This window comes from Gracilinanus agilis, chromosome 4, assembly GCF_016433145.1.
Source record: "Gracilinanus agilis isolate LMUSP501 chromosome 4, AgileGrace, whole genome shotgun sequence".
NCBI classification, from domain to species: Eukaryota; Metazoa; Chordata; class Mammalia; order Didelphimorphia; family Didelphidae; genus Gracilinanus; species Gracilinanus agilis.
The window spans coordinates 128,140,124-128,167,309 of record NC_058133.1 but is presented as its reverse complement, the minus strand read 5'-3'; the positions used below and the strand labels follow the sequence as shown (position 1 = coordinate 128,167,309).

The following is a 27,186-nucleotide window of genomic DNA, read 5'->3' as shown; positions in this document are numbered from 1 at the left end:
TTTTATCTGTTTTTTCAAAGTACCAGCTTCTAGTCTTATTTATTAATTCAATAGTTCTTTTACTTTCAATTTTATTAATTTCTCCCTTGGTTTTTAGTATTTCTAATTTAGTTTCCATCTGGGGATTTTTAATTTGCTCGCTTTCTAAGTTTTTGAGTTGCATGCCCAATTCATTAATCTCTTCCCTCCTTAATTTGTTAATATATGCACTCAAGGATATAAATTTCCCCCTGAATACTGCCTTGGCCACATCCCACAGAGTTTGGTAGGATGTCTCATCATTGTCATTTTCTTCAATGAAATTATTGATTGTTTCTATGATTCCTTCTTTGACAAATTGGTTTTGGAGAATCATATTATTTAATTTCCAATTAGTTTTTGATTTTCCTGTCCAGGTGCCCTTACTAATTATTATTTTTATTGCATTATGATCTGAAAAGGTTACATTTATTATTTCTGCTCGTTTGCATTTGTTTGCAATGTTTCTATGCCCTATTACATGGTCAATCTTTGTGAATGTACCATGTGCAGCTGAAAAGAAGGTGTATTCCTTTTTGTCCCTATTTATTTTTCTCCACATATCAATTAAATCTAATTTTTCTAGGACTTCATTCACCTCTCTTACCTCTTTCTTATTTATTTTTCAGTTTGATTTATCTAGATCTGAAAGAGGAATATTTAGATCTCCCACTAGTATGGTTTTACTATCTATTTCCTTCTTGAGCTCTGCCAGTTTCTCCTTTATGAATTTGGATGCTATGCCACTTGGTGCATATATATTGAGCAGTGTTATTTCCTCATTGTTTATACTGCCTTTAATCAGGATGTAATGACCTTCCCTGTCTTTTTTAATCATATCTATTTTTACTTTGGCTTTGTCAGAAATCGTAATAGCCACTCCTGCCTTCTTTTTCTCATTTGACGCCCAAAAGATTTTGCTCAAACCCTGAACCTTAAACTTGTGTATGTCCACCCGCCTCATATGTGTTTCTTGTAGACAACATATGGTAGGATTTTGGTTTCTAATCCACTCTGCTATTTGCTTCCGTTTTATGGGCGAGTTCATCCCATTCACATTCAGAGTTATAATCATCAGTTGTGCATTTGCTGACATTTTCGTTTCCTCCCCTATTCCTACCCCTTTTCCTTAAACTATATCCTTTAAAACCAGTGGTTTGCTATTAAGACCCTATCCCTTATCCCCTCCCCTTGACTGACTTCCCTTCCTACCCCCTCTTCCTCTCCTACTTATAATAGTATTTGTCCCCTCTCCTTCCCATACCCTCTTTGTGTGTAATAGAATATCCTATTTTCTTATTCGCTCAAGTTTCTCTTGGTGTCCCCTGCTATTCTCCCTCTCTTTCCCATCCCCCATGCCATCTTAGATTATTTAGTGTTCCACCCTCACCCTGTTAATTATTCTTCTGATTACTATAGTAGTGGATACTATAATAGTGAATAGAGTTCACTACAGAGAATTATACATAACATTTCTCTACATAGGAATACATATAATTAGATGTTACTGAGGCCCTTAGAAAGGCAAATTTAAAAATTATAAGTTTTGTTTCTTTCCCCTCTGTTTCTTATTTACCTTTTCATGTTTCTCTCGATTTTTGTGGTTGGATATCAAACTTTCCATTTAGCCCTGGTCTTTTTTGTGCAAATATCTGGAATTCTTCAATTTTGTTGAATGCCCATACTTTCCCCTGGAAATATATAGTCAATTTTGATGGGTAGTTGATCCGTGGTTGCAGGCCCAGCTCTCTTGCCTTTCTGAATATCGTATTCCAAGCCTTACAGTCTTTTAGCGTGGAGGCTGCCAGATCCTGTGTGATCCTGATTGGTGTTCCTTGATATTTGAATTGTCTCTTTCTGGCTTCTTGTATGATTTTTTTCTTTTGCTTGAAAGCTTTTGAATTTGGCAATAATATTTCTAACTGTTTTTTTCTCTGGATCGAATGTAGTGGGTGTTCTATGAATCCTTTCAATGTCTATATTGCCCTCTTGTTGTAGGACTTCAGGGCAATTTTGCTGAATAATTTCTTTTAGTACGGAGTCCAGGTTTCTATTAATTTCTGGTTTTTCTGGAAGACCAATTATTCTCAAATTGTCTCTTCTAGACTGGTTTTCTTGGTCTGTCACTCTCTCATTGCGATATTTCATATTTCCTTCTATTTTTTCAGTCTTTTGACTTTGTTTTATTTGTTCTTGTTGTCTTGAGAGATCATTAGCTTCTAATTGCTCGATTCTAGCCTTTAGGGACTGGTTTTCGGCTATAATCTTTTGGTTTTCCTTTTCAATATGGTCATTTCTGGTGTTCAATTTGCTTATCAGTTCATTTGATTTCTGAGCCTCACTTTCCAGTTGCAAGATTCTACCTTTTAAACTGTTATTTTCTTGCCAGATCTCTTCCATCTTACTCAGAATCTCAGTTTTGAACTCTTCCATAGCTTGTGACCCGATTTCCTTATTTGAGGAGGGTCCAGATGCTTGCTTGTTCTCCTCCTCTGTTTGCTCAGTTGTCTGAATTTTCTCTGTGTAAAAGTTGTCGAGTGTTAAAGACTTATTTTTTCTTGTTGTTTAGCTTTCTCTTCTGAACTTCCTGAGTCTGGGTAGCCATCATTAGCCCAGTAGCTTCTCAGCTTTATCCTCGCCGCAGTCTTTTGGCTTCTGAGGTCTGAGTTCTGGTTTTTTCCAAGGTCAAGCCCCTTGGTGGACCCCCTTGCTTGATCCTCTGCGGGAGGTTCCTTTACAAATCTCAGGGCGCTGCTTCCACAGTCGTATACCCGTCTGCACTGGTTCCCCACTCAGGGTCTGCCTCCACCCACGCCTCCGCCTTGCCTGCGCTCTCCCGCGCTCAAATTTTGGGTGCGTTCTTTGGCTTATTGGGGTCCCAAATCTTGCTGCTCTCAGGAACAGACCCTGTAGCTGCCAATGGCTCGATGGGTGCCCCAAACTTGCTCTATTTCTTTTTAACTGGCTTCGGCGCTATAGGTGGTGTGTGTGGAGGGGGTGGGGGTGGTGTGGTTGCTCAGCCCGTGATTTAGTAAGAGCTGTTTCACCCCTTTATAGCATGGAAATGTCCCGATTCCACGTACCTTCCACGCTGTGCCCTGTTGTGGGGTTCCTCCGTTCGTCTGGACTTGTTTTTATGTCCTCTTGAGGAGTTTTGTGTGTTTCAGTCAGGAGAGGTTAAGAGCTGCTTTTTACTCTGCCGCCATCTTAACCCGGAAAAACTGCATTCTCTTCTATAATAGTAGTATCTTCATCTTAATGTCTCTTGTGATTTTTTTTTTGCTATTCTTATTTCACTATGTAAACAGTTTCTTATATCTACTCCATTTTCTTTTTAAAATTTTCTTACTTCCTCAGTATCAAATAAAGGTCTTTATATCTTACTGCAATAATATTGGAAAGTATTACATTAGCATTAACATTTTTACTATTTAGTTTATGCACTAAATTGGAAAATGGTTCATTAGTCAATTCTTTAATCTTTAATTTTAATATAAGCTTTAGAAACATATTATTCCTCAATTTTTTCCCATAGTGTAATAAGGGATTTTGAAGGATGTAATATGGGGATGAAGCTAGGGGTAATAACTGGTAGGGTCAGGGAATAAGACAAGGCAAGGGACCCAAGGCTGGAGGTAATCAAGGGAAAAGACTAGGTAGTAGGGAAGTTAAGGCAATATAGTGGATGAGAAAGGTTCAGTGATGAAGGATGGTAGTTGAGGAGGTAGGAGAAATAAGGGAATGTGTGAATTCAGCGAGTATAACACTGAGGTAACAAGGGTTTCAAGGGAGAGGATTAATTAATCTAAGCAGACAAACAGCAGGGAAATACAGACTGGGACTTAGGTTAAAGACAAAATACTGAAGGGAAATAGACTGATCCCTTCAAGTAAAGGACACCATACAGCCAAGTTAGAGTCAGCCAAGACAGATTGAAATTGACTCCAGGCTTTAGTCAGTTTCACAGGAAGGGACTTGTATTGAAGTTACACTTCCTTCAAAATGGATACCCTCAGCTTCCCTCAAATCCAGAGAGTATGTTGTTTCTCTTTTCCTCTTCCTCCCTCTCTTACTAATCAACTAATGAGGTAGCCAAAAGATCTTGTTTAAACATAAAAGGGGTTTATTGTCTTCTAGGATAGATTGACAGGGTAAAGGATCAAGGAAGCCCTAACAGCCGCTTAGAGAAACCTCAGGTTGGGGAAGGGAAGCAGGAATGTGAGACTGAGAAAGAACCTGCCTTTACTCAGCTCTCAAGGTGATTTTGAAATCAAAAGGGTTTAGGAAGTTGGATACAAAGACTCAATAAATAATTTGTTGCCAGGCTAACACTAACTATCACAGATTTGAACTAACTCTCCGATTCACTCTCCTATTCACTCTTCTCAGACATTCAGGTAGGGGAAATGAAGGTAAGATAGGAAATTCAAAGGATTTATCTAAATTAACAAATCTCAAAAAACTGCAAATCTAAGCTAGGTTTCAATCTCAAGAAGGAGCCCAGCTGGACCCTGGTTCCCTCCAGGAGTTCCCAAGTCCAACTGAAACTTTTTCCCAAGATTCTAAAACCTTAACTGACAATAGAAATTCTGCAAAAACAGTTATGCCCCCACTCTACACCACAATAGATAAGTTTGCTTTATAGTTGTTTTCACTGCAATTCAGGTTTAGTAAATATGCATTTCATTCCTTCGACACATGGACATACTTTTTTGCTGTCAGTCCTAAATGCTAAAATGGAGAACAATCCTTACATCCCAGTATTTCAAGCCTTTTTACTGTTTAGTAATTATACATGCTTGTTTTATATTACAGCAGTCTGAAGTGCAAGATGATTTCTTCCTTTGACAAATATGATGGTTTTTCTTCAATAATTGATCATGCAACAAAATGTAGTTCTCATGCATCTGATATTCCACCTTAATTTTTATTCCTATCACTATTTTCTGTGTCTGTTTTCACTTCTGTATTTAAACTATGTTTTGCTGTCATTTTGGTATTTTAAAGAACAATCTAAAAAGATAATTTTATGTTTTATAAGTAAAAATCATGATAACATTTGAGAATTTATTTAATATTTCTGTTATTTCTTTATATAATTTTTTAATTAACACAAATTTTAAGCCAAAATAACTTAAGTTCACACCTTTAATTTCAGTGTAACTTGCTATTTCTTACAAAATCCGTTGTTTTATATTAGCATCACAAAATCAGATTACAGATAAATTTTTAATTTCTGTCTTAAGTGTGTCACTTGACTCCAGTTGCCTTAGTCCTTATTGCTCTTCTGCCATGGCACCAACACTTAGTATTAATTCTAACACAGAGGGTACAGGTTTAAAAAATATATTTATTTACTATCCAACTCAGCAAAGAAATTGTTTACTTTATTGACAAATATAACTCTAACATTGATGTTACTTGATATTTTCATTTAAATTAAAGAGTAAGATGAAAGTGAATCAGTTAATACATACATTAAAATTTCACTCTTTTGTCAATGATGTAAATGACTTCTTTGCTGAATTGAAGAACATTTACATAATTTTAATGCTATTCATAATCTACAGACAGGACACATGTTTAAATTTTATCAGCACTGTTAACATTTTTTCCATTACTTTCTTAAGTATAGCCCAAGACCCAACTGGCTTTTTTTGCATAGCCAGTGAACTAGGAATAAAATTTACATTTTTAAATGCAATAAAACTTGATCTAAAATGTGAAAACTATTCTTAGCTGGTAGACCATGCAAAAATATCAGTGGACAGGGTTTGCCACTTGAGTCATGGCTCACTGACCTTTGTTCTAGATAATCAACAAACCAGTAAATTAAATCTTGTTTTGTAGAATTTGCCAGTTTCTATGTTATAAGTTCATGACTTAATTTAAAGCTACCAGCATGACCTCTATTGTGCATCTCTATCCAGTTGCAGATTTGGATAGAGATACACAGTGGCATAACATTTTGAAGTATTTCCACTGTAGAGGTAAAATAAAAACCATCAGATTATATATGATAGTAAAATAATTAGAAAGTGATATATATTTATTATGTTTGTTTTTAATATAATGTATTTAATTATGTTTATATATTTTAATTTTTAATAAATATATATTTTATGGTTGGCTTTAAAAATTCAAAAAAATTTAACAGTAGATCCTCATGAGCTGATATGAGCCCACTCCAACATATCACTAAATATGCATACCTAGAATAAATGAAGCAAGACATAAAAAATGAAATGCAAACTATTGAGGAAAGAATTGGAAGGAGAAAAAATAACTTAGAAGAGAAAGTAGTAAACTTTATCCAAGTAACTGACTCCCTGAAAACTAGACTAGACCAAACAAATCAGTGACCCTATGAAACAGCAAAAAATATTAGAACTAAATCAAAAGGTTAGAACAAAGCAACTGACCTGAAAATAAGACATGGAGACATAATTAGAGGATCATTAGACTCCTTGAAAACTATAATTTTAAAAAATCATGTACAATATTATATTTCAAGAAATCACAAATGACAATTTCCTAGATTTGAAGCAGATTTCAAATAAAGACAAAATGAAGACAAAGTAAAAAGTGAAAAGAAGACAAAGTAAAAAGAAAAAGAATCTATCTTCCTGAAAGGAACCTCAAAAGGAAAGTTTCCCAGGAGTGAAATTAGAAAATCAGAATTCAGGAATGCAGAGGGGGAAGAAATCCTGTTAGTGCCCAAAAAAGATAGAGTTCACATGTCAAGGAACCGCAGTCAGGTACATACAAGACCTAGCAACTTCTAATAAAAATGAGAGGAAATATAGGAATATAATTTTCCAAAAGTTGAAAGGTATGCTTACAATCAAGAATAACCTACAAGTACACTCATACAGAGTTTAAAACGGGCCTTTAATGGAAGAACATTTCTGATGAAAAGACCAGAGCTGAGGAGAAACTTTGAAATGCAAAACCATGGGCCAAGAGAAACCTAGAAAGATACATTTATTTGAACAGTTAGATGGGGTTCTATGATTATAAAGGCCTAACATTCTAACAGGGGGAGAAGAAACAAGTTTTTTTTTTCAAAACTATAATGTCTTCGGGGGCAGCTGGGTAGCTCAGTGGATTGAGAGCCAGGCCTAGAGACGGGAGGTCCTAGGTTCAAATCCGGCCTCAGACACTTCCCAGCTGTGTGGCCCTGGGCAAGTCACTTGACCCCCATTGCCTACCCTTACCACTCTTCCACCTATAAGTCAATACACAGAAGTTAAGGGTTTAAAATTAAAAAAAAAAAACTATAATGTCTTCAAGGATATTTTAGAGTTTATTAAGAAAAATAGAGGAAAAAGTCATGGATTTAATTTATTATGAGATTTTAAGAGGGGAAAGAAAATAAAGGGCAAAAGCAATACTCTAATGTAGAAAGGAGAAGGGTAGATCTTACTATTTGTCATATTCGGGGTGTGTGAAAAGAAGAGTGCATAAATATATAGTAAGGGCAAAGAGAGCAGGTATCAGATGAATATAGTTTATATTAGGTAGATAAAAGAGAATTAAACACACATACATATACAAGAGTTTACTATAAAAATCAATAGGAACACAAGTCATGATAGAAAGAGGCATGAATAAGAGTGAAACTAAAATGAGAAGAGAAGAGTTGGAGGCAAAATAAACTTCATGATACTGAATTAAGATGATAAACTGAAAAAAGAAAATATGGGGAGTCCATCAGTTGTGGAATAGATGAACAAATTGTAGTATATGAATGAAATGGAATATTATTGTGCTGTAATAAATGATAAAAGCAACCATTATAAGAACTGGAAAGTAAAAGCTAATGCAGAATGGAGTGAGCAGGACCTGGAGCACAGTGTATATAAGGACAACAACATTATAAAGAAAAACAACTTTAAAAGACTTGGTTAATCAAAGTAATTGATTGAAAATGAAAACTTCCTAGATATATTAGAACCAGAAAGCAAAGTGAAAGAATCTACCAGTTACCTCCTGAAAGGAAGGTACTACTTTATCTCCAGAGAACCTAAGAGCTAAGAACTAAGAAGACTGGAAAGGCAGAGGTGACCAGGTTATGAGAGGTGTGGCATTCAATCGAATTCCAAGCAGAGGATTTTACATTTGATCCTGGAGGTAACATAGAGTTTGTTGAAAATGACTTGAACACAGGTTTCGTGATTTAAAGACTAGCACTCTATCCACCATGCTTTGCTGCCAATTACATAATAGATATTAATATTGAATTGAATTCCCATCTCTAAACTATTTCTTTTCTTTTTTATCTATTCTATTTCTAATGGCATTTCTTTACCCCTTTCAAGTTCTATCTGCAAAGTTGTGTTTCTCCTTTTCTTTAGAACACATACCAAAACTCATCTCTTCTTGCATGTTTATAGGAACATTTATTGTTGTTTGTTTTTGGTGGGGGTTTTTTTGTCATCCTCTTCAGACTGACTTCTTGAAAGGTAGGGACTACATCCTCTGGCATTTTCACATAGAACATAAAAGAATAAATTGAACGTAGCAGACAACGAATACAGTTAACTAATCATAGAGCTAAAGGTGGAAGGGAACTTAGAGTCCATCTAGTCCATCTCACTCATTTTATAGATAAGGAAACTAAGGCTCATTGATACTACTATAGCTAAAATACAGTTTCCTTCCAGGTTCCCAATGTTTGTTCATTATTTTATGAGCAATAGTGTCTATAAAATATGGAGTAATCCAGTATTAAAATTTGGAAGGCAGCATGATGTAAATGACAAGTTTACTTCAAATGCAGTATGAGGTTTAGGCAAGTGGAAATGGCTTTTTCTTTGTAATATTTATCTTATTTTACTGAGTAGATGCATAATACTTAGCCATCCAAATTACATTTGCAAGTCAGGCAAAGAAGGGAGAAGGATGAAAAATCTTTTATTTCAGAGAAAAAATTGACTGGGCTTTAGAATTTTATAATTTTATATGAGATTTAGCATCAGTTCAGTTTAGTGGATAAGTGGACTGCTTAAGCTCAAAAAGATGGAGTTAAATGTCTCAAGATCTTTGACTTGGCTGTTTGATCCAGTCAAATCACTTCATTTCTCATGTCTTAGCAGTTCTCACAGATTTAAGGAATAGATGAGTTGTTGATCTTCATCACTGGAGGGAATCCCCACATCAAAGAAAGCACAATTTCAGATAAAAAAATAATCATACCTGAGATTAATAGGTGAGACCAAAACAAAGGAAAAGTTAAGTGAATGTACCCTATGGGCATAGTATTAAGCACAAACCAGAGGAAATATCAAGTTCATTTTATTGGAGCTTTAATCTCCTTTTACCTAATTAAAAATTTTTCTCTTTATATCTCCTCTCTTCTCTAATCCATTCTATACTACCACTCTTTGTTTTTTCAAACTTTTACCTTCCCTCTTAGAATCAATACTTATTCTAAGGCTAAAAAATGGTAAGGGCTAGGTAATGCAGGCTAAGTGACTTGCACAGGGTCACACTTATCCATTAAGTACCTGAGGTCAGATTTGAACCCAGAACCTCCCATTTCTAGGTCTGGCTCTCTATCCACTGATTCGCTTAGTTGTCCCTACACCATCACTCTTAATTATGTTATTCTCCTTTTCAAAAACCTTCTAGCTATCCCGTCACTGAGTAAATACTGAGTAAAATACAAATTCCTTAACAAGGCCTCAAAACCTTGACAATATGGCTCCAGTCTGCTTTTCCAGTCTTGTTTCATACTGTTCATCTTCACATACATTTGGTTTTAGTCAAGTTATTTTCCGTATTTGTTTTCCTGCCCTTTTATCATCTCCATGTATATGTTCTTCCCCATGCCTCAGATGTATTCTACCACATCTTTAACTGTTGAAATCTTCATTTCTTCCAGGGTCTGACTTAAAAGTCACTTCAATTCATGAAGTCTTCATAATAAGCTATTCCTTTCCTCCCTTTGCCACAAACTAGTTGTGCTATTTTCCAACTCATGTTTTTTTTTAAACCCTTAACTTCTGTGTATTGGCTCCTAGGTGGAAGAGTGGCAACTCATATTTCTCATGGTACTTAGCATATAGATTTTTCCCTTGCACTTAGTTTGATTTACTAGATTGTGACCTTTCTTGAGGGAAGTCTGTCTCTTATTTCACCTTTGTATCCTCTGTATGAAGCACAATGCCTTGTACATAGTAGGACTAAATAAATGTAGTTCATTGACTGTATTACATTTCTTTCCCCCTAGGTAGAACTATATATCTGATAGTAACATAGAGAAAGTGGTATTATTTAACTATAACTATAGCAAATAAATTCTTCCTATTTAACCTTGTTCCCCAGACTAATTTAAAAATGTCACATAGATCTCACCATATCACCCTCCTACTCAGTACTCTCCCTTGGCTCCCTGGTATCTTTAGGATCAAGATAAACTACTTTGTTTGGTGTTTAAAGCTCTGCCTAACCTGGCTCTTTCCTAATTTTCTACCTTTCTTACATTTTACTGCCCACCACACATGTGACCATCTAGCTATATTGGCTTGCCCACTTGCTGTTCCTCACAAGGATACTATTTCATGTCTCCTTTCTTTTTCATGTCTCTATTTCATGTCTCCTATACCCAGAATGCTCTCCCTCCTAATCTCCTCTTAGAATTGCCAGTTCAGTCACCACCTTATGCAGCCTTTCCTGGTTACCTCAGCTGCTGATACACTCCCACCCCTAACCTTTCCTTCTATCTGTTCTGTATATTTCTTGAATATGTCTATTTATATAGTATCTACCCTCATTAGATTTTATGCTCAAAAAAAATTATGCCCCTTGAGAGCAGAGATCATTTTTGCCTTCTTCTCTCTAATACTTAGCATAATGCCTGGCACATAGAAAGCACTTATTCATTGCTCATTGATTACAGTTGATTTTATACATGGGCAATAGGAACAAAATCTAGAACTATCTCCAGGTTAGCTATGAATATGAATTGCTTCTGGGAAAAGAGTGAGATTTGGAATAGGGTTTTAAAAAAATCTGGAGCAAAAGAAGAAATGAAATACTTTTTCATATCAAAAAATTGCCATGCTATAAATATTTTTGATATACATAGGAAATGTCACTACCTTGAAAACTTTCAAATGTAATCCCATTTATATTTTATATTATGCAAATGTTACACAGACTGTTGTTTAGGAAATGCTGGTCTGACTTAATATTTTCTTCTAGCAGTTCTATTTTCTGTGGTTTAGTCATAAATATCCTTCATATAATCTGTGGCAACCTTTTTCCAGGTCAAATAAAATCTATTCCTTCCTGAATTTTACTTTTCAATATTTTATTTTGTGGCTTTCTTGTGAACCTTAGATAAACTCTAAATTTCAAGTCAGTATCCAAATATTTAAACATTCATAAGATTAACTATATTCCACTCTTATGATATAAATTAAATAAACCACATTTCTCCTACTATTAAGATGATGAAGAGAAAATTAAATAAAAAACTTATAAACTTTATAGAAATAGGAAAAACATACCTCAAAAAAGTACTCACAATAATCTTGCTTTATTCTTTCAGGGTAAAAATGCATTTTTTAAAGATCTAACTTCAATTCAGTTACTACCCAGTGGTGAGATGGACCCAAATTTCATTTCTGTCCGACAACAGGTAGGTTTTAATGTTTTTTTTTCCTCTTTAATAATAAATATAGGTTTTGCAACATACTAATTTTGTTCAAGGACCAGCTTCTTTAGCAAGCATATTACCAGAATTTTCGCACTAAGGTAAAGAACTCTTTGACCATGGCAGCATATGCATCAAATAAAAATAAAGGACAATCATCCATCCTGTATATGTAGCCCTTCTGTTTCTGCAGTGACAATTGATGGGTACATGCAGGGCCACAAAGAATGTAGTTCCTTGGTAGTTTACAAATACTTAACTGTTGGTTCTCTTCAGTGCACAGTCTTTCATGACCAATGAGTTGAAATAGTTTTTCAGTTATCTCTGTTAATATAAGTCCTATTTCTATTCTCTTTATCCAGCCTTAACCTCCCCTCTGGCTTCTGGTCTTGAATCTCCAAGTGCCTATTGAACATCTTGAACTATGCGTCCCATAGACTTCTTAAACCTAACACATCCAAAATTGAATGTTTTCTTTCCTCTGAGCCCCTCCCTGCTTCTTAATTCTACTATCACTGTTAAGAGCATCTGCTATCCCATGGATTCAGTTATCAGATGCCAGAAGTTTAGATAAAGATGATAAATGAATCCATATTAGTTGAGCAAGTCACTAAGAGTAGAAGACAGGGAGACAAAAGGACACAACCAGAACCTTCTAGTGTATTCATGCATAGGCAACAGGATGTGGATAATGATACTGCAAAGTGGATGGACACTGACCAGCTGTAATTCAACTGCAAAATCTCTGAAATTTCATTTTACAAGTTGTTATGGTACATTGAATAGGATGATAGCATAACATTCATTCCAAAAGGCCGTATTAGTCACAAAGGCTCAAAAGAACTTTTAGGTAGTTATGGTAATATTAAATTCTAACCATACTTAAAATTAAAAAGAAAGAGTCCCTATTAAGAATTACGTTCAAGATAATCTGGTCATATCATATGCTATGTTTTTTTTAATGGTCAAAATACATTTATGAAGGACCTTTGTTCAGGCTTTGTGCTAAATGCTAAAAATATAAAGAAAGGCAAAGGATAGTTCCTGCTCTCAGGGAGCTCACAGCCTAATAAAGTTTCTTTTCCAAGCAAAGACAGAGCAATGTCACAAAACTCAGGGAGGAATATCTGGAAAGGGGCCTGGTCAAAAGTGTGCAAACTGTAAAGAAATCAAGAAGGATGAAGCCTGAGAAGAGAATTTGGCAACGAAGGTTTCATTGGTTACTTGGTATCTGAAAAAGTTTCAGTCAAGTGGTGGAAAGAAAACCAATTATGGAAGAAAGTCCAACTGATGAACACTCCCATGATGGAAAAAATGATATCAGTCAGTAACAGTAAGATAAGAGAAGAAAATTAAAGGTGTAAGGCTAGGCAAAAGAAATAAAACTATTTTATTTGGTGACAACATGATGGTTCACTTATAAAATCCTAGTGAATCCTGAAAAAAAGATAATATTGGGAATGGGGAATAATAATAAACTGGGGCACACCCACATCTCACAAGGGAAAGACAGACAGAGGAACACAGGTAAACCTAATAGGGATGTGAGGTTTGGGAATGGCAGTTGGCCAGTAACTGCCAACCTGCCAACCAGGGAAAACCAAGGAAGTGGGTTCTTTTAACTAAGAAGAGACAAGAAGTGCTAACAAACTGGGTTTATTTGTAATAACTAAGGAAAGTAGGGAGAGGGGTATTTCTATTCTAAAGAATAGCCTAATAGTTTAACTAACTAGATTTCTAACTAAGTTGGTCTCTAACTAAACTAGGAGGGCTGAAGAGGGATTCTCACAGTACAGGTTCAGAGATGCTCCAAGCTGGTCAAAGATGTTATAAGTTCAAAAGCAGCCAGTTACTCCAAAGCAGACTCCAGGGAGTAAGGAAGATTGATCTGCTGTCCACCAACAGATAACCCTGTCCTTTCCTCAACCTAGGCCACGATGTTTCCTTGAAGAATATTCTTCTCAGTGGTATCCCACACTGACAGCTCCTTGGGTATTTGGCAAAATCTGGACCGCACAGCCACAACAGCTCCTTTCCTCCAGCTTGGTCAAACTCCTACACCTTTTCAAAATTCCAGCTTCATTCCATTATAGAACTCTTAGGTCTCTAGAGTCAACCTGGCAGCCTGGGTACTACTGCTTAATCTCCCCATTACAATCCACAAAGATAACCATTCAGACAGTCATTTCAGCAAAGTTGTAGGCTAAAGAATGAACCTACTTACAGTGTATGGGATATCAAAATCCAGGGGGCAATGAAATAAAGCAAAATCCTGTTCAAAACAAATAAAATGCATAAAATATATGGGAGTTAGGTATGTAATGGGAAAAGGATAGAGATAGGATAAGATTTCAGAGAAGTGGAAGGCTGCCTTTAAGGCACATACTAGGAACTATAGTACAGAGAGAGGGGGTCATGTTAGTTTTTTCAAGCTTTGGCTGAGTTCTGGAAATCAGTTAGGGGTTTGGAATCTTGAGGGAGAAAAGTCAGTTGGTTTGGGTCTCTCGTGGAGAGAGGTTTTCTGACCAGCTGAGCTGCTTCCTTGCCTATCTGTACAATTGAAATTTAGCTTGGCTTTGAAATATTTATTTAAGAACTGTTATTTCAGATAAACCCTTTATATCTTCCTTCCCTATATTATTTCCTACCTTCCCTTCCTTACCTTATATGTCTGTGGAGTTAATAAGGAGAGTAATTAGAGAGGAGTTCAAATCTGTGAAGGGTTAACTATAATTGACAATATTAGATATAAAGAAACTAGTCAGTCATCATTTATTCCCTTTAGATATCAAGAGCACTTTGTAAGTTGAGTTAAAGGCAGGTCCTTACTAAAACTCCATCTTTGCCTCCCTTTCCCCACCTGAGGTTCCTGAGACAACTGGTTAGGGCTTCTTTTAATCCACTTTCCTGACAAATCATCCTTAAAGATAATAAACCCTTTTGTGTTTCAACAGACCTATTAGTATAATTTGTCAGTTAGTTATTAAGAGAGGGAAGAAGAGGGAAAGAACCAACATACTCTGGGCTTGAAGGGAAGCCGGGTATCCATCTTGGAGGAAGGTGTAACTTCAAAACAAGTCCCTTCCTGTGAAATTAACTAAAGCTTGTGGTTAATTTCAGTTCAGTCCATTTCTCTTAGTTTGACTCTGAGTCTAAGTCCCAGTCTGTAAAGCCTGCTGTCTTTGCCTGATTAGATTAATTCCTCCTCTCCCTGAAGATCTTTGTTTCCCTTCCAGTGTTATACTTCTGACTTCAGCCATATTATATCCTGAATCTCCTTATTCCAGCCTACCTGTAACCTAGATTTCCTACTTAGCAAGTCCCTGACAACCTCCTTTCAAAATCCCCTTCTACCACACACCTTTCCTCAAATTATCCACATTACAGAACTCAAAGGAAAGGATTTGAGCAGGCAGAAGGCAGAGGAGGAACAGTTTAGAAGTGACAACTGCTAGAGTGACTTGACTTCCTGTGGAGGGTTAAGGGCTTCCTGTCCAGGAATGGTGGAGGAAAGGCAGGCTTATCAGAGCTCATCTGCCTCACCTGACTGTGGAGAAGGAGTAACCCCTAATTCATCTTTGGAGGTTCTCTATTTAACTGGGAAAGATCTAGAACAGGATCTGACCATACCTGCTGTGCTTTTCAGAAGGTTTACCAAAAAAAAAAATCCTGTCAGATTGGCTTTGAGGTTTTTACGTTGGGGGTCAGACCTCCTGGGGCAATCTTAGCTGTTGGAGTTCATTCATAACAGTTTTCGGAGATAGCCTTTGGGGAATAAATCAAACCAACTACTGAGGGTCATAGATAGTTAACTTATTGAGTTTTGAGGATACCTAGATAGAAACAGAGAGTTAGCTGGAAGAAACAGAAGCCTCCCTCTTGTGAGGGACATAGAAGATTGGGAAACTAGCTAGATCCCTTAGAGTTAGGGACCCCTTGTTCTGATCCTCAGTTTGTATTCCCTCTTAAATAAAAGAGATACTGTTTTTTTTATAACAATTGTCTCTAAGGCGTTTGGGTAACTGGCCCAGTGAGAGAAAGTGATTTAATTTCATTCTCACTAACCGGAGGTTAGAACACCCTGCTGGGTATTCTGGGGGATCCACATCTGTGGCTCTCTTTCTCCCTCCTCTGTATGTGTTCTTATTTTTAGTTGTTAGTTGTCTTCTTTTTTTTTTTTAAACCCTTACCTTCCAACTTGGAGTCAATACTGTGTATTGGCTCCAAGACAGAAGAGTGGTAAGGGCTAGTCAATGGGGGTCAAGTGACTTGGCCCAGGGTCACACGGCTGGGAAGTGTCTGAGGCCAGATTTGAACCCAGGACCTCTCGTCTCTAGGCCTGGCTCTCAATCCACTGAGCCACCCAGCTTCCCCCAGATGTTAGTCTTCTGAAGTATATGAAATCATAGTTGTAGATTTAATTGTAAAGTGTCCTTTAACAAAATAAAGAAAATTATATGGCTAGAAAAATATTTAGTATTCAGGACTGGATTGTGCCACTATATTTAAAAAAATTACTACTAAATTAGGTTTACACTATCAAAGAGATGCTTTACAGAAAAAATGAAATAATGAAAAAATTTATTTGGAGGAATAAAATATCTAGAATATCAAGGAACATGATGGAAAAAGATAGGAATAAAAGGGAAATACCAGTTTCAGGACTCAAGCTATATTCTCAAGCATCCGTCATCAAAACCTTTTGGTATTGGTTAAAAAACAGAGGTGAGTCAGTGAAACAGCCTAAGCAGAGGAGAATAAGAAACAGGGGATACAGTATCCCATTATTTGATAAAACAAAAAGTTATTTTATTTCACACACTAACCACATGACCATGGGCAAGTCACTGAGCCTCTGTCCGCCTCAGTTTCCTCAGCTATAAAATGGGGATAATAATAGCACCTGCCTTACAAGGTTGTTGTAAGAATCATATGAAATATTTGTAAAAAGGACTTAGCACAATGGCTGGCATGTAGACACTATACAAAATGCTTATTTGTTTCCCCTTACCTTTCCCCCATTGTACTGTCATTTTTACTTTATTGGCTTGGTTTACTCATAAACAGTATATCTCCATTTATTTAAGTCTGTCTTAATTACCCTAAGTGTGTTTTGCAATTGTATTTATGTAGTTTTTGTGTGTATCTTAGTGGGTAGACTCTAAAGCACTTTACATGTTCTATAGATATTTTAAATGGTATCTTACTATCTTTTCCTTTTTGTTTTTTTTTTTTTGTTTTTTGGTAATAATATATAGAAATGGTGTGGATTTGTGTGGATTTATTTTTTATCCTTCAAATTTACTGATTATTTTTGTAATTAGTAATTACTAATTTTGTAATTAGTTTTCTGTACGGTTCTCTAAATAAGCCATTATCATCTACAAAACGATCATCTTATTTATTCCCCAGTGCTTATTCCCTCAGTTTTTTTCTTGTCTGATCACTATGGCTAGTATTTCTAATGATATTATTTTAATATAATCCATATTAATAAGATTTCTTTTTCATTCTGATACTTTGTTTCCAAGTTTTTATTGAAAATCATCAGTGCAGCTGTTCAGATACAACATTCTGTTGCTAAAGACAAAGAAGCTTCTGATGAGGCACCAATTATTCCTCTTGGCAAAGACAGAGACTGGCCAGTTCTGGCTGTATATTTAGCCCAGCAACTTCAAGTTAATGAAGATGTGATTAGAAGACATTATGTATTGGAACTATATAATTATGGAGTTGACCATCTTGGAGAAGAGGTAAATAAAGAATAAAAATGGCCTTTCTAAAGCGGCAAATAAACATCTCTTTTGTTCATATGGTAAAGAAATCATATTTAATTGGAACAAAAAAACTCAGTGCCTGGCTTTAGTTCATTGCTCATTCTTCCTGCCTGTGTCAGCTCAAGAGTACATGTAGCCTCACAACACTGGTTTGAAATGGAAAAGTTTGGCTGGGCAGAGAATTAAATTTAAAGATTCAAGTCCTGAATCGTTTGACTTATATGTGGTCATCATTCAGGAAGGTAATTGATGTCTTTCTCAGTTGGCCTAGCAGATATTTCCAGTGTTTTCTATCCCTCCTCATTCTGCCCAGATGGAAGACCTCGAGGCCTTACTGTGTTTTTCTTGCTGTCCCTTGCCTTTAGGCTATTCTGCAGGTGCAAGACCAAGAGGTGCTGGCGTCCCAGCTCCTTGTGCTGACTGGGCAGAGGCTAGCCTATGCCCTACTCCACACTCAGACCAAAGAGGGCATGGAACTGCTGGCTAGGCTGCCCCCAACACTCTGTACCTGGCTCAAAGCTATGGTAAGTGTAAGGAGGAGGAGACGAAACACAAACTTTTAGGAGACAAAAATCTGACAAGCATTTTAATTTGAACCAGAAGGTTGTCCTCACTGTATTAACTAATTTTTATATGTTGATAACCAGTTGTTTTGTTGTTAAGAACAGCCATTCTGGTTCATGATATTTTCTAATCCATGGTAGGCTTTGGATTAATGTCTAAAGTGTCTAAAGATATTATTCAGGGCCAAATGAGACACTTTGGTGATTCTAATCCAACAAATGAGCTTGAATGCTCACTTTTTCCCCTTGGAGCCAGGAGAAATGATTATGTGACCACTGCCAAGTCACTTAACCTCCATTATATATAAACACTCGTGAATTCTGCATAATGTTACAAATTATTTTATTTGATCATTTTGATCAAATTGATGAGTTACTTAGAAGTACCTGTCACTTAAAAATACTTGAAGTCAATCTTATGTTTCTAATTTTATTTAGGGAAGAAAGGGAAAAAAAATTCCTAAAAATGCTCTCTTTACTTTTTGTTATAAAGGTAATAAGTATTACTTATTTTAAGATGCCTGATGAAATATTTTTCATGTCAAATTTGCAGGACCCCCAGGATCTTCATAACACTGAAGTGCCAATTGCAACAACAGCTAAACTAGTAAATAAAGTAATAGAGCTTTTACCAGAAAACCATGGGCAGTACAGTCTGGCCTTACACCTCATTGAAGCTGTGGAAGCCATCTCTGTGCCAACTTCATGACGCATCAGCTGGACTAATGGCTATTTTAAAACTGTCATACTTCATCATGAATTAGTGCATGGTTATTTTACAAACAAAAACACGGGAGTTTATAGTGGGTATACTTCCATGTGAATTTTGTAAAATATGAGAAATAAACTTGAAGATTTTAAAATATGGAGCCCTGGCTAAGTTCCACTTCTGTGGATAATAAGTTATAATGTAGCCAGATATCAATTATACAATAGTTTCATAGTTTATTTACAACTCCAGCACTTGTGGTGTAACTTTATTGTTAAACTTAACTATTTTAAACCAATTATAATTGACAGACTATGTTCTTACCCTTTAGAGTCTATATTTCATATTCTGAAATGTTAACTGTTATAACTAAAATGTATTACTGTACAGTCCTCTTCAGGAAAGTGGTGGGGAGTAGGAGAGATCTCAAGTTCCTTAAATAAATGTCAGGAAAATTCTTTGTGCTATCATGCTTTATCCATGTGGGCCATTATCAAAGGATCTTTAGGTATGACGTCCCCTTCCAAGAGGAAATAGACATACTTTCAAGGAAGATGGCCTTCCTGATGGAATAAAAGAATTCGATATTGTAACGTCCATTACCAACAGGAAGTGCATCAGAAAGGATCCATAATCTATTAAAAATGCCAAAGAAATGCAGTCTGAGGTTCATAATCAACACTGTAAAATTAAAATGAATGACAATGACCAATTTAAAATGTGCTTTTTTTTCCAGGGTAACCAGAGAAATGTAAAAAAAGTATTATTTTGTAAATCTTGTATTTAAAAGGGGATGGGTGGCAGAGCTTTGAGGGAAAATAATGTTAAATTTAAGAATTCTTAACACTTGAGAACTATCTGGTTTCAGGGTCTGGTAATACGTCTGCGCTCAGGAATAAGCAAATACATGTTGATGTTGGCATACCTACCTACCTCACAGTGGGGTTGAGAAGGCTTCCGTAGTTCTGCAGCATCTTTTGTACCTACCCCGTAGTGCCCAGCCGCCCGCTGGGTTATAGTAAGTGCTCGTAAATACTAGGTATTTGTTACAGTCAACTGCTGGAGTTTAAGCCCATCACTGTCATTCATGTATTTGTCATCAGTCACAATTGTTTATAGTAACTCATGGTTTCTTTTTTCCTATTGTTAGAAGCCAACCTTGACATCTGTAAAAGTCGTAATAAAATAATTAAAATTCCATCCAGGAGAAAAATGCATTTTCTCTCATGGAAATTGGGTAAACAAATAAATAGTAAAAATATTTTTATTCAGTACATGTGAGTATGAAATCTCATCACTAAAGCTCAGTGGACATTTGGGATTCCCCATTCCAGGTAATGATCAGTATTCTCAGTCTTGAAGTTATTTGTCAGGCGCTTGAATTTTCCAGAGTGCTTTGTTTTCAGTTGTTCAGTCATGTATGACTTTCCGTAGCCTCATTTGGCCTTTTCTTGGCAAAGATACTGCAGTGGTTTGCCATCGTCTTCTTAGGGTCCTTTGACAGATGGGGAAAACAGGGCTGAGTGACTCGGCAAGGATCACACAGCTGTTGAGTGTCTGAGGCCAGATTGGGGCTTGGGACGAACATGACTTTAAAGTCCTGTATCAAGACGTAGCGAGCCTGTGGGATCAGGCTCTTCCCCTCGTGTAAGCTTCTGCTTGCCGGGGCAGGCGTAGCTCCCCATGCAATGCACTGCAGAAGAATTCACTCCGCCATTTTGGAATTCCAGCTGTAGGTTGCTGGGATGGGACAAACCATCAAAGTATTGGGAACCCTGACGTCTGGCACACGGGCATGTCTGAAGAGGGTTTCCCACATCTTCATAAAATTTCAAAATAATGACATGATGATTGATGTGCTGCTTCTCTTTCACATTTCATAGTGTCTGGAAGGCCCAAATTAAAACAAAGCCATTCATTTAGAATAAAAATTAAAGTGTTTGGCTGTTGATTCTCCAGAACCTACATTTTTCTTCCTCAAAGAGGAAGCTGAAGCTTTTGAGCTAAATTTGTCATTTAAAAGAAGAGGCCATGCGTTGAGGTTCCCTTCCAGCTCCAAGGCCAGTCGTGTCTCCGATCGTCCCGTTCCAGATGCTCACACATCACTGTTGACAGTGAGGCTGCGCTTTCAGCAGTCCCTGGTTTCAGGAGGGGTGGGGGGCGGCCCATGCATCGAGCACCGGGCCCGGGGTCAAACCCATCCTGGACACGGGCCCCCAGAAGGACCCGAACGGTCCTGTAAAGGGCGCATACTGAGCATTACACAGAAATGTTAATTATCATTATTATTATTAACGTACAGGCTCACTGATGGACTGTGTTCGAGAAGCCATCTAGCCCGGCAGTCCTGACATATTGCCAGTTCTTAGACCACCATTTACATGATAAAGGTATTGCCATTGAATTTCTGGATTATACTGATGAAATAAATTCTTTTAAGTATTGAAGCAGTGGCAAGAGTACTCAGAAAAAGGGGCATCGGGGTGGCTCAGTGGATGGAGAGCCAGGCCTAGAGATCCTGGAGGTCCTAGGTTCCAATCCAGCCTCAGACACTTCCTAGCTGGGTGACCCTGGGCAAGTCACTGAACCCAGTCGCCTAGCCTTATCCCTCCTCTGCTTTGGAACCAATACAAAGCGGTGATTCTAAGGCGGAAGGTGAGGGTTTAAAACAAAAAACAAAGGAAGAGTGCCCAGAAGGGGCGCCACATGCCTTCGTGGCCAGAGCCAGGCCTGGAAACGGGTGGCCTTAGCTAACTTGACTTCAGACACTTGTTAGCGGTGACGCTGGACAAGCCATTGAACCCCAACTGCCCAGGCTCGAGCCTTGTGCTTTGAAACCCACCTGAGCATGACCCCAAGGCAGAAGAGAGGCTTTAGAGAAAAGACAAACCCCTTGTGCAGGGCCTACAAGCGCATCGCCCACTCCTGCCCAGGAGCTTCGGGGCCCGTTTTAGGTACACTTATTTTGGCACGTACAAAGCCCGCCTCTTGCCCAGCAAAGCCTCCGGATCGCCAAGATGATAACATTTACCGTAAGCTCTGCTCGGAGAACAGTATCGCCAGGTTCCCGGAAGTTAGTCTCTGCAGGTGGTGCCGGGAGCACGGCCACGCGAGCGGCGCACTTTCCCTCCATGTTAAGTGGCGAGGTTCTGTTCCACTTGTGTTGGGCGTCCTTTGTGGACTTGCTGACAGAATTCTTTTCATGTTCTCATTCTCTTCCCAAAGGCCGTCTTTAGGGACCCTCCTTGGGGTCAGGCCATTCCGGCTCACCTGAGCTCAACTCCGGTAGGAGAGACCCAGCGCGGGCGTCTGACTGGGTGTCGGGAAAATCGAGGCTCCAATCCCTCGTGAGACCAGGCATCTCCGCGCCGTAACATCTATGAGGTCGGAGAGGACTAACTGTAGGCCTGTCCAGTAATACCGTGCATCTTGCGCGTCAGTGTCCGGAATGATCAGATCCAGGCGCAGAAGCGCCCTTTTCCGTGTTTCTCTCTTCAGCCCCCCCCTCAGGGCCTGTGTGTGCCGAGACGCCACAAAGGAAGGGCCGGCGGCGCTGCGTCCCTCTGAAGATCGGGGCGGAGCTGAGCTGTTTGTGACCGTCAAGGGGATCCGCAGCTGACGTTTTTAGCGACAGGAATCCATCGTGGTTGCGCAGGGCACGGAGGGAACTGTGCTCCCCCCGGCAAGCGGCACCCAGCCAACAAACTCGGGGATCTTTGAGGTAATCATACCAAATTCCACAACGGTCTTCTTCCAATAGAGCTTTCTTTTCAGAGATAACTCTGAACACTTGTTAAAATATTTACAAAATGTAAATAAAGCACTTTGAATTGACCTCTGTTATAATTAAAAATGATGATGGCCGGGATCAAAAGGGAGAATAGTATTTTAATAAAAGCCATGCTGATAGAGATAAACTGACCACGCGCCTGTAAGAAACTTTTTCCAATAAGTCAAAGTACACACATATTAAGTCTTTATATGAAAATTTTATTTTAGTTATGTGAAATATTTTAAAATACCGTGATTTTCACTTTCATTTTCATCCATATCTTCCACTTTGCTGGAAAAAATAATTTAAAAATCTAGGCAACGACAAGAAGAGGCTCAAGCCTAAGCATACACGTGCTCAAAATGCTGTTTCTTTCCATCACCTGCACCAACGCTGAATCCAGATAAGCTACTAGAAATGTCAAAGCTAAGACGCTCCTCACTGTAACAAAGTGAAACGCTCCTTACAGGAATTAGCTATTTTCAAGAATTTCAGTGCAACGGGGACAAGTTTGGTCTGGAGAACTGGATGTGTACTTCCAACAACGGGGACATTTTTCTTTGGTAGATGGTACGACAATGACTTTATATGAAGTCTCTTCACGAATATCTCCACCTACAAAAGGAAAATAAATGATAACCCATTTTCATCATGCCTTAGTGTTATGAGCTACTTTGAGAAGATCTGTGCTAAACACCTCCTTCCTTGGGGGCAACTGGGTAGCTCAGTGCATTGAGAGCCAAGACTAAATACGTGAGGTCCTGGGTTCAAATCTTGCCTCAGACACTTCCCAGCTGTGTGACCTTGGGCAAGCCACTTAACCCCCATTCCTAGCCCTTACCACTCTTCTTTCTGCCTTAGAACCAATATACAGGAGTGATTCCAGGACAGAAGGTGATGGCTTAAAAAAAGACAAAAAAAAACCCCACTCTCCTTCCACTTGAAATAGTAGAGCTCGACCAGCATTTATTCTATTTCTATTTTAAGTAGCATTTCTATTGTCTGATTTGGTAGTCAACAAATAACTACAAAACTGCAACTAAAATCCATATGAATGTTAATAAGGCTTCATTCATCAGATCTCCTTAAAAAAAGACCAACTCTGGTGTCTGAACAAAACAGAAATTGGGCTAAATTAACATTTAGGCTTAACTTGTGGCAATAATGAAACCCACAGGAGCTTAATGAGATCACAAAGTGAATCAGGGTACAAGAGAAGAAAAAAGGGCCAAAGAGAGACCTCGGGGGTTACCCCCAGGAATGAATGGTCAAGTAGGCAGGAGAAGAAAAGCAATTGTCAAGAAAACCCTTAAAATAAGAGTACACAAGAGAGAATGGCTCATGTCACAGAGTTCACAGGATTGAGAAAGGCACATCAGATCTGGCCCTTAAGACATCACTGATAACTCGAGAGGAACACAAGACTCCCGAGCAAAGAAGAACCTCTGTGGTCTTTCCTGCTAGTATTAGCAATAAAATCCAACTTCTTTTTGTGATCTGATTTTAGAACTTGACTATTATTTCCATGAGGGAATTTTATGCTTCAAATTCTTAAAAATTTATTTCTGGAATAAAATCTCTCGTTAGCTATAGCACATGATCTTACCTTCTAAGTTGATCAAATAGTTCCCTGTAAGTTCAGTTGCATCTGCAGGTATTATAGGATCTTGAGTCAACAGAGTTGTTTGTGAAGCCATCATTAGTTCATTTAACTCAGATGTTTCAGAAACGCTCTCAGGGTGGAGCATCTGCAAATAAATTTGACATGGTCACTGTCTATGTTAAAAAATTTTTTTTAATTCTTTTTAACATTGACTGAGTACATAGGAAAACAATGATCTTTAGCCAGTATTTGGGTTTTCCCTATATGCCTTTTAAAATCATAACATCCTGCATTCATTTAACTGAATGCATCAATTATTATTGCTACCGAAGTCTTTCCTCAAACACAGCCCCAGTTAACTTTCTGTATTAAGAAATTAGCATACCAATTAAACAGTAAGCACCCATTTTTTTGCCAGTAGTGACTAGGCGTGGCAATCTGAGAGGATACAGGTCCTTCTTAGGGTTTATCAATCATTGATTTTAATAATTAGACATTATGAAAACTGACAAATTTATAATGTTCCATTCTATCTGAGATGCCTTAATTTAGATCTTTAGATATATAGCATCTTTTTATTAAGGTCTTGATCTTTCTGACACAGATCAAGAGTAACAATTCACATTCCTTTCTATTTCTATCTTGAGGCAGAAATTCACTGAGAAATCAGACACCATTTTAATACTCATTTTTAAGATTGAACTCAACTTTAAGAGTGCAAATGAAGAAAGTTATTACTTTTTTAGCATCTGGATAGTAAAACTGCAAGAATTTAAACTTATACATAGGCAATCTTATGGAAGATAATGAATTAAAACAATTACAACATACACTAACATCACACAAGAAAAGCAAAATTTGGAGCATAACTAAGGTCTCCTAAATTCTAATTCAAGCATAACACTGTATTTGAACAGGAGTCTCCAAGAAGTTCTTTAAATTGATTTTAAATGAGGTTTGTATGATAGTTGTTATCAGTGGAAATATATGTCGTACTTCAATATTATTTCCAAAAAAGACTGGTGGTAGTCTGTATACCTCAAAAATTTCAAAGAGTAGTCCAGGCTCCAACACAACGATAACTTCATATGCCATAGAATTCTGGCCAGGGATGCTTCCGAGAAATGCATCTCTCATTGCACATGCTGCCTCCACTGCTTCCTCTAACCCTGGTTTCTTCCAAAGAGAACTTGTACTAATCCATCCAGAACGAAACACACTCTTGGGTTCTTGAAACAAAAGAAATTTATTTAATTTCAGATTTAAGTCCTTTCATTAACTGTATTTATTAAAAAACTTTATACTTATTACTATAAACTGTTCAACTAGTATCAAGATACACTACAGATAAATATAATGCAAATTGGAATATGAGAAAGCATTGAGAAAAATTCAGATCAGACCAAGTGGGGAGACATTGTTTTCCTACTGAGGAAATCAGAGGAAGCCTTATGAAGAAGGATAGGCAGAATATTAAGAAGGAGAGATGGAGGTGAGATTTTCTCTCATAATAACTTCATATATTATTATTTTTTAAGCCTTTACCTTCCATCTTTAGAATCACTACTGTGTATTGGTTCTAAGGCAGAAGAGTGGTAAGGGCTAGGCAAAGGAGGTTAAGTGACTTGCCCAGGGTCACACAGCTAGGAAGTGTCTGAAACCACATTTGAACCTAGGACCTTCTGTCTCTGGGCCTGGCTTTCAATCTACTGAGCCACCCAGCTGCCCCCAACTTTATATACTATTGAAGGAATTGGACTACATTATGTCATTACTGATATTCTCAATGAAAATAACAAAGCAAATTAGCTACAGCCAAATGAAAAACAATTCATGGATTTTCCTGAAGAGTGAATAAAAGAACTGGTTGTAAGATGTTGAAAAGCAATCAGAAACATCATTTGAAAGTATTCTTGGTCACTTTGCTTTGCAATATTCATGATTTATAAAAGAGATCATCAAGAAGATGGGTCTTATTTGATATAAATGATTAAGAAAGGAATCCTATGAAGAACTGGACAAAATCTTCCAACCTAACTTCAAACTGAAGGAGCAAAAGAGAAAACAGTACAGAACATTGTTGGGAATTAAGAACTGTAAAATTCTGATTTGAATGTTACAGCTCAGTACCAGGGATTAGAAAATAGACATACAGCTTAAGAAAATAAAATTGAGAATGGGAACTGACCAAGATGACAAATCTAAGGAAGAAATACACTTGAAGGTAGACAAACAAATGCCATTTATGGAAAATTTTGCTCCCAGCAGGCAAATGAAAAGTCATCTATAACTACTGACTCATGACTACTCTTCCATAAAAATGGACTAAGTGAGGGATTTTTAACCTATGGTTTATGAACTTAAAATTTTTTTAATTTTTTAAAAATTTTTAAAAAAGATTTTGAGAGGAGGTCCATAGGCTTCACTAGATTGACAAGAGGTTTTATGACACCAAAAATACTTAAGAACCTCTTCTCTAGAATTTGTTAGAGCATAGTAATAAATCACAGAGGATGAAGACAATACCTGTTGATGACAGAACACTTTTAAAAAACTACATTATGAGGTTCCGGGTTAAGATGGCGGCAGAGTAAGAAGCAGCTCTTAACCTCTCCTGACCGAAACACACAAAACTCCTCAAGGGGACATAAAAACAAGTCCAGACGAACGGAGGAACCCCACAACAGGGCACAGCGTGGAAGGTACGTGGAATCAAGGCATTTCCATGCTATAAAGGGGTGAAACAGCTCTCACTAAATCTCAGGCTGAGCAACCACCCCACCCCCACCCCCTCCACACACAACACCTATAGCGCCGAAGCCAGCTAAAAAGAAATAGAGCAAGTTTGGGGCACCCATCGAGTCATTGGCAGCTCCGGGGCCTGTTCCTGAGAGCAGCAAGACTTAGGACTCCAAAAAGCTAACAAACTTACACAAACTCTGAGCATGGAAGCAGGGCGCAGAGAGCAGACGCAGGGCACAGAACGCGGGCTCAGAGCGCAGGTGTGGGTGGAGGCGTGGGTGGAGGCAGACACAGCCACGAGCTAAAGCTCTGAAACCCTGAGTGGGGAACCAGTGCAGAC

The 27,186-nt window shown here is 37.7% G+C and overlaps 2 protein-coding genes across 2 annotated transcripts in view; one reads left to right on the top strand and one right to left on the bottom strand.

The window, feature by feature from the left end:
* The window catches only part of RAB3GAP2 (RAB3 GTPase activating non-catalytic protein subunit 2), a 137,020-nt gene extending 117,091 nt beyond the window's left edge, over nt 1–19,929 (top strand). The window contains exons 32-35 of the mRNA XM_044675879.1: nt 11,576–11,665; nt 17,212–17,433; nt 17,823–17,981; nt 18,574–19,929. Coding sequence (XP_044531814.1) covers nt 11,576–11,665; nt 17,212–17,433; nt 17,823–17,981; nt 18,574–18,729 — 627 coding nt within the window. The 3' untranslated portion in view covers nt 18,730–19,929. The remainder of the gene's footprint in view (nt 1–11,575; nt 11,666–17,211; nt 17,434–17,822; nt 17,982–18,573) is intronic.
* A 2,780-nt stretch (nt 19,930–22,709) lies between these two features.
* Nucleotides 22,710–27,186, bottom strand: part of IARS2 (isoleucyl-tRNA synthetase 2, mitochondrial) — a 70,640-nt gene continuing 66,163 nt past the window's right edge. Inside the window, exons 21-23 of the mRNA XM_044671637.1 lie at nt 25,143–25,333; nt 24,108–24,249; nt 22,710–23,116 (exon numbers count right to left, since the gene is read on the bottom strand). Coding sequence (XP_044527572.1) covers nt 22,974–23,116; nt 24,108–24,249; nt 25,143–25,333 — 476 coding nt within the window. The 3' untranslated portion in view covers nt 22,710–22,973. The remainder of the gene's footprint in view (nt 23,117–24,107; nt 24,250–25,142; nt 25,334–27,186) is intronic.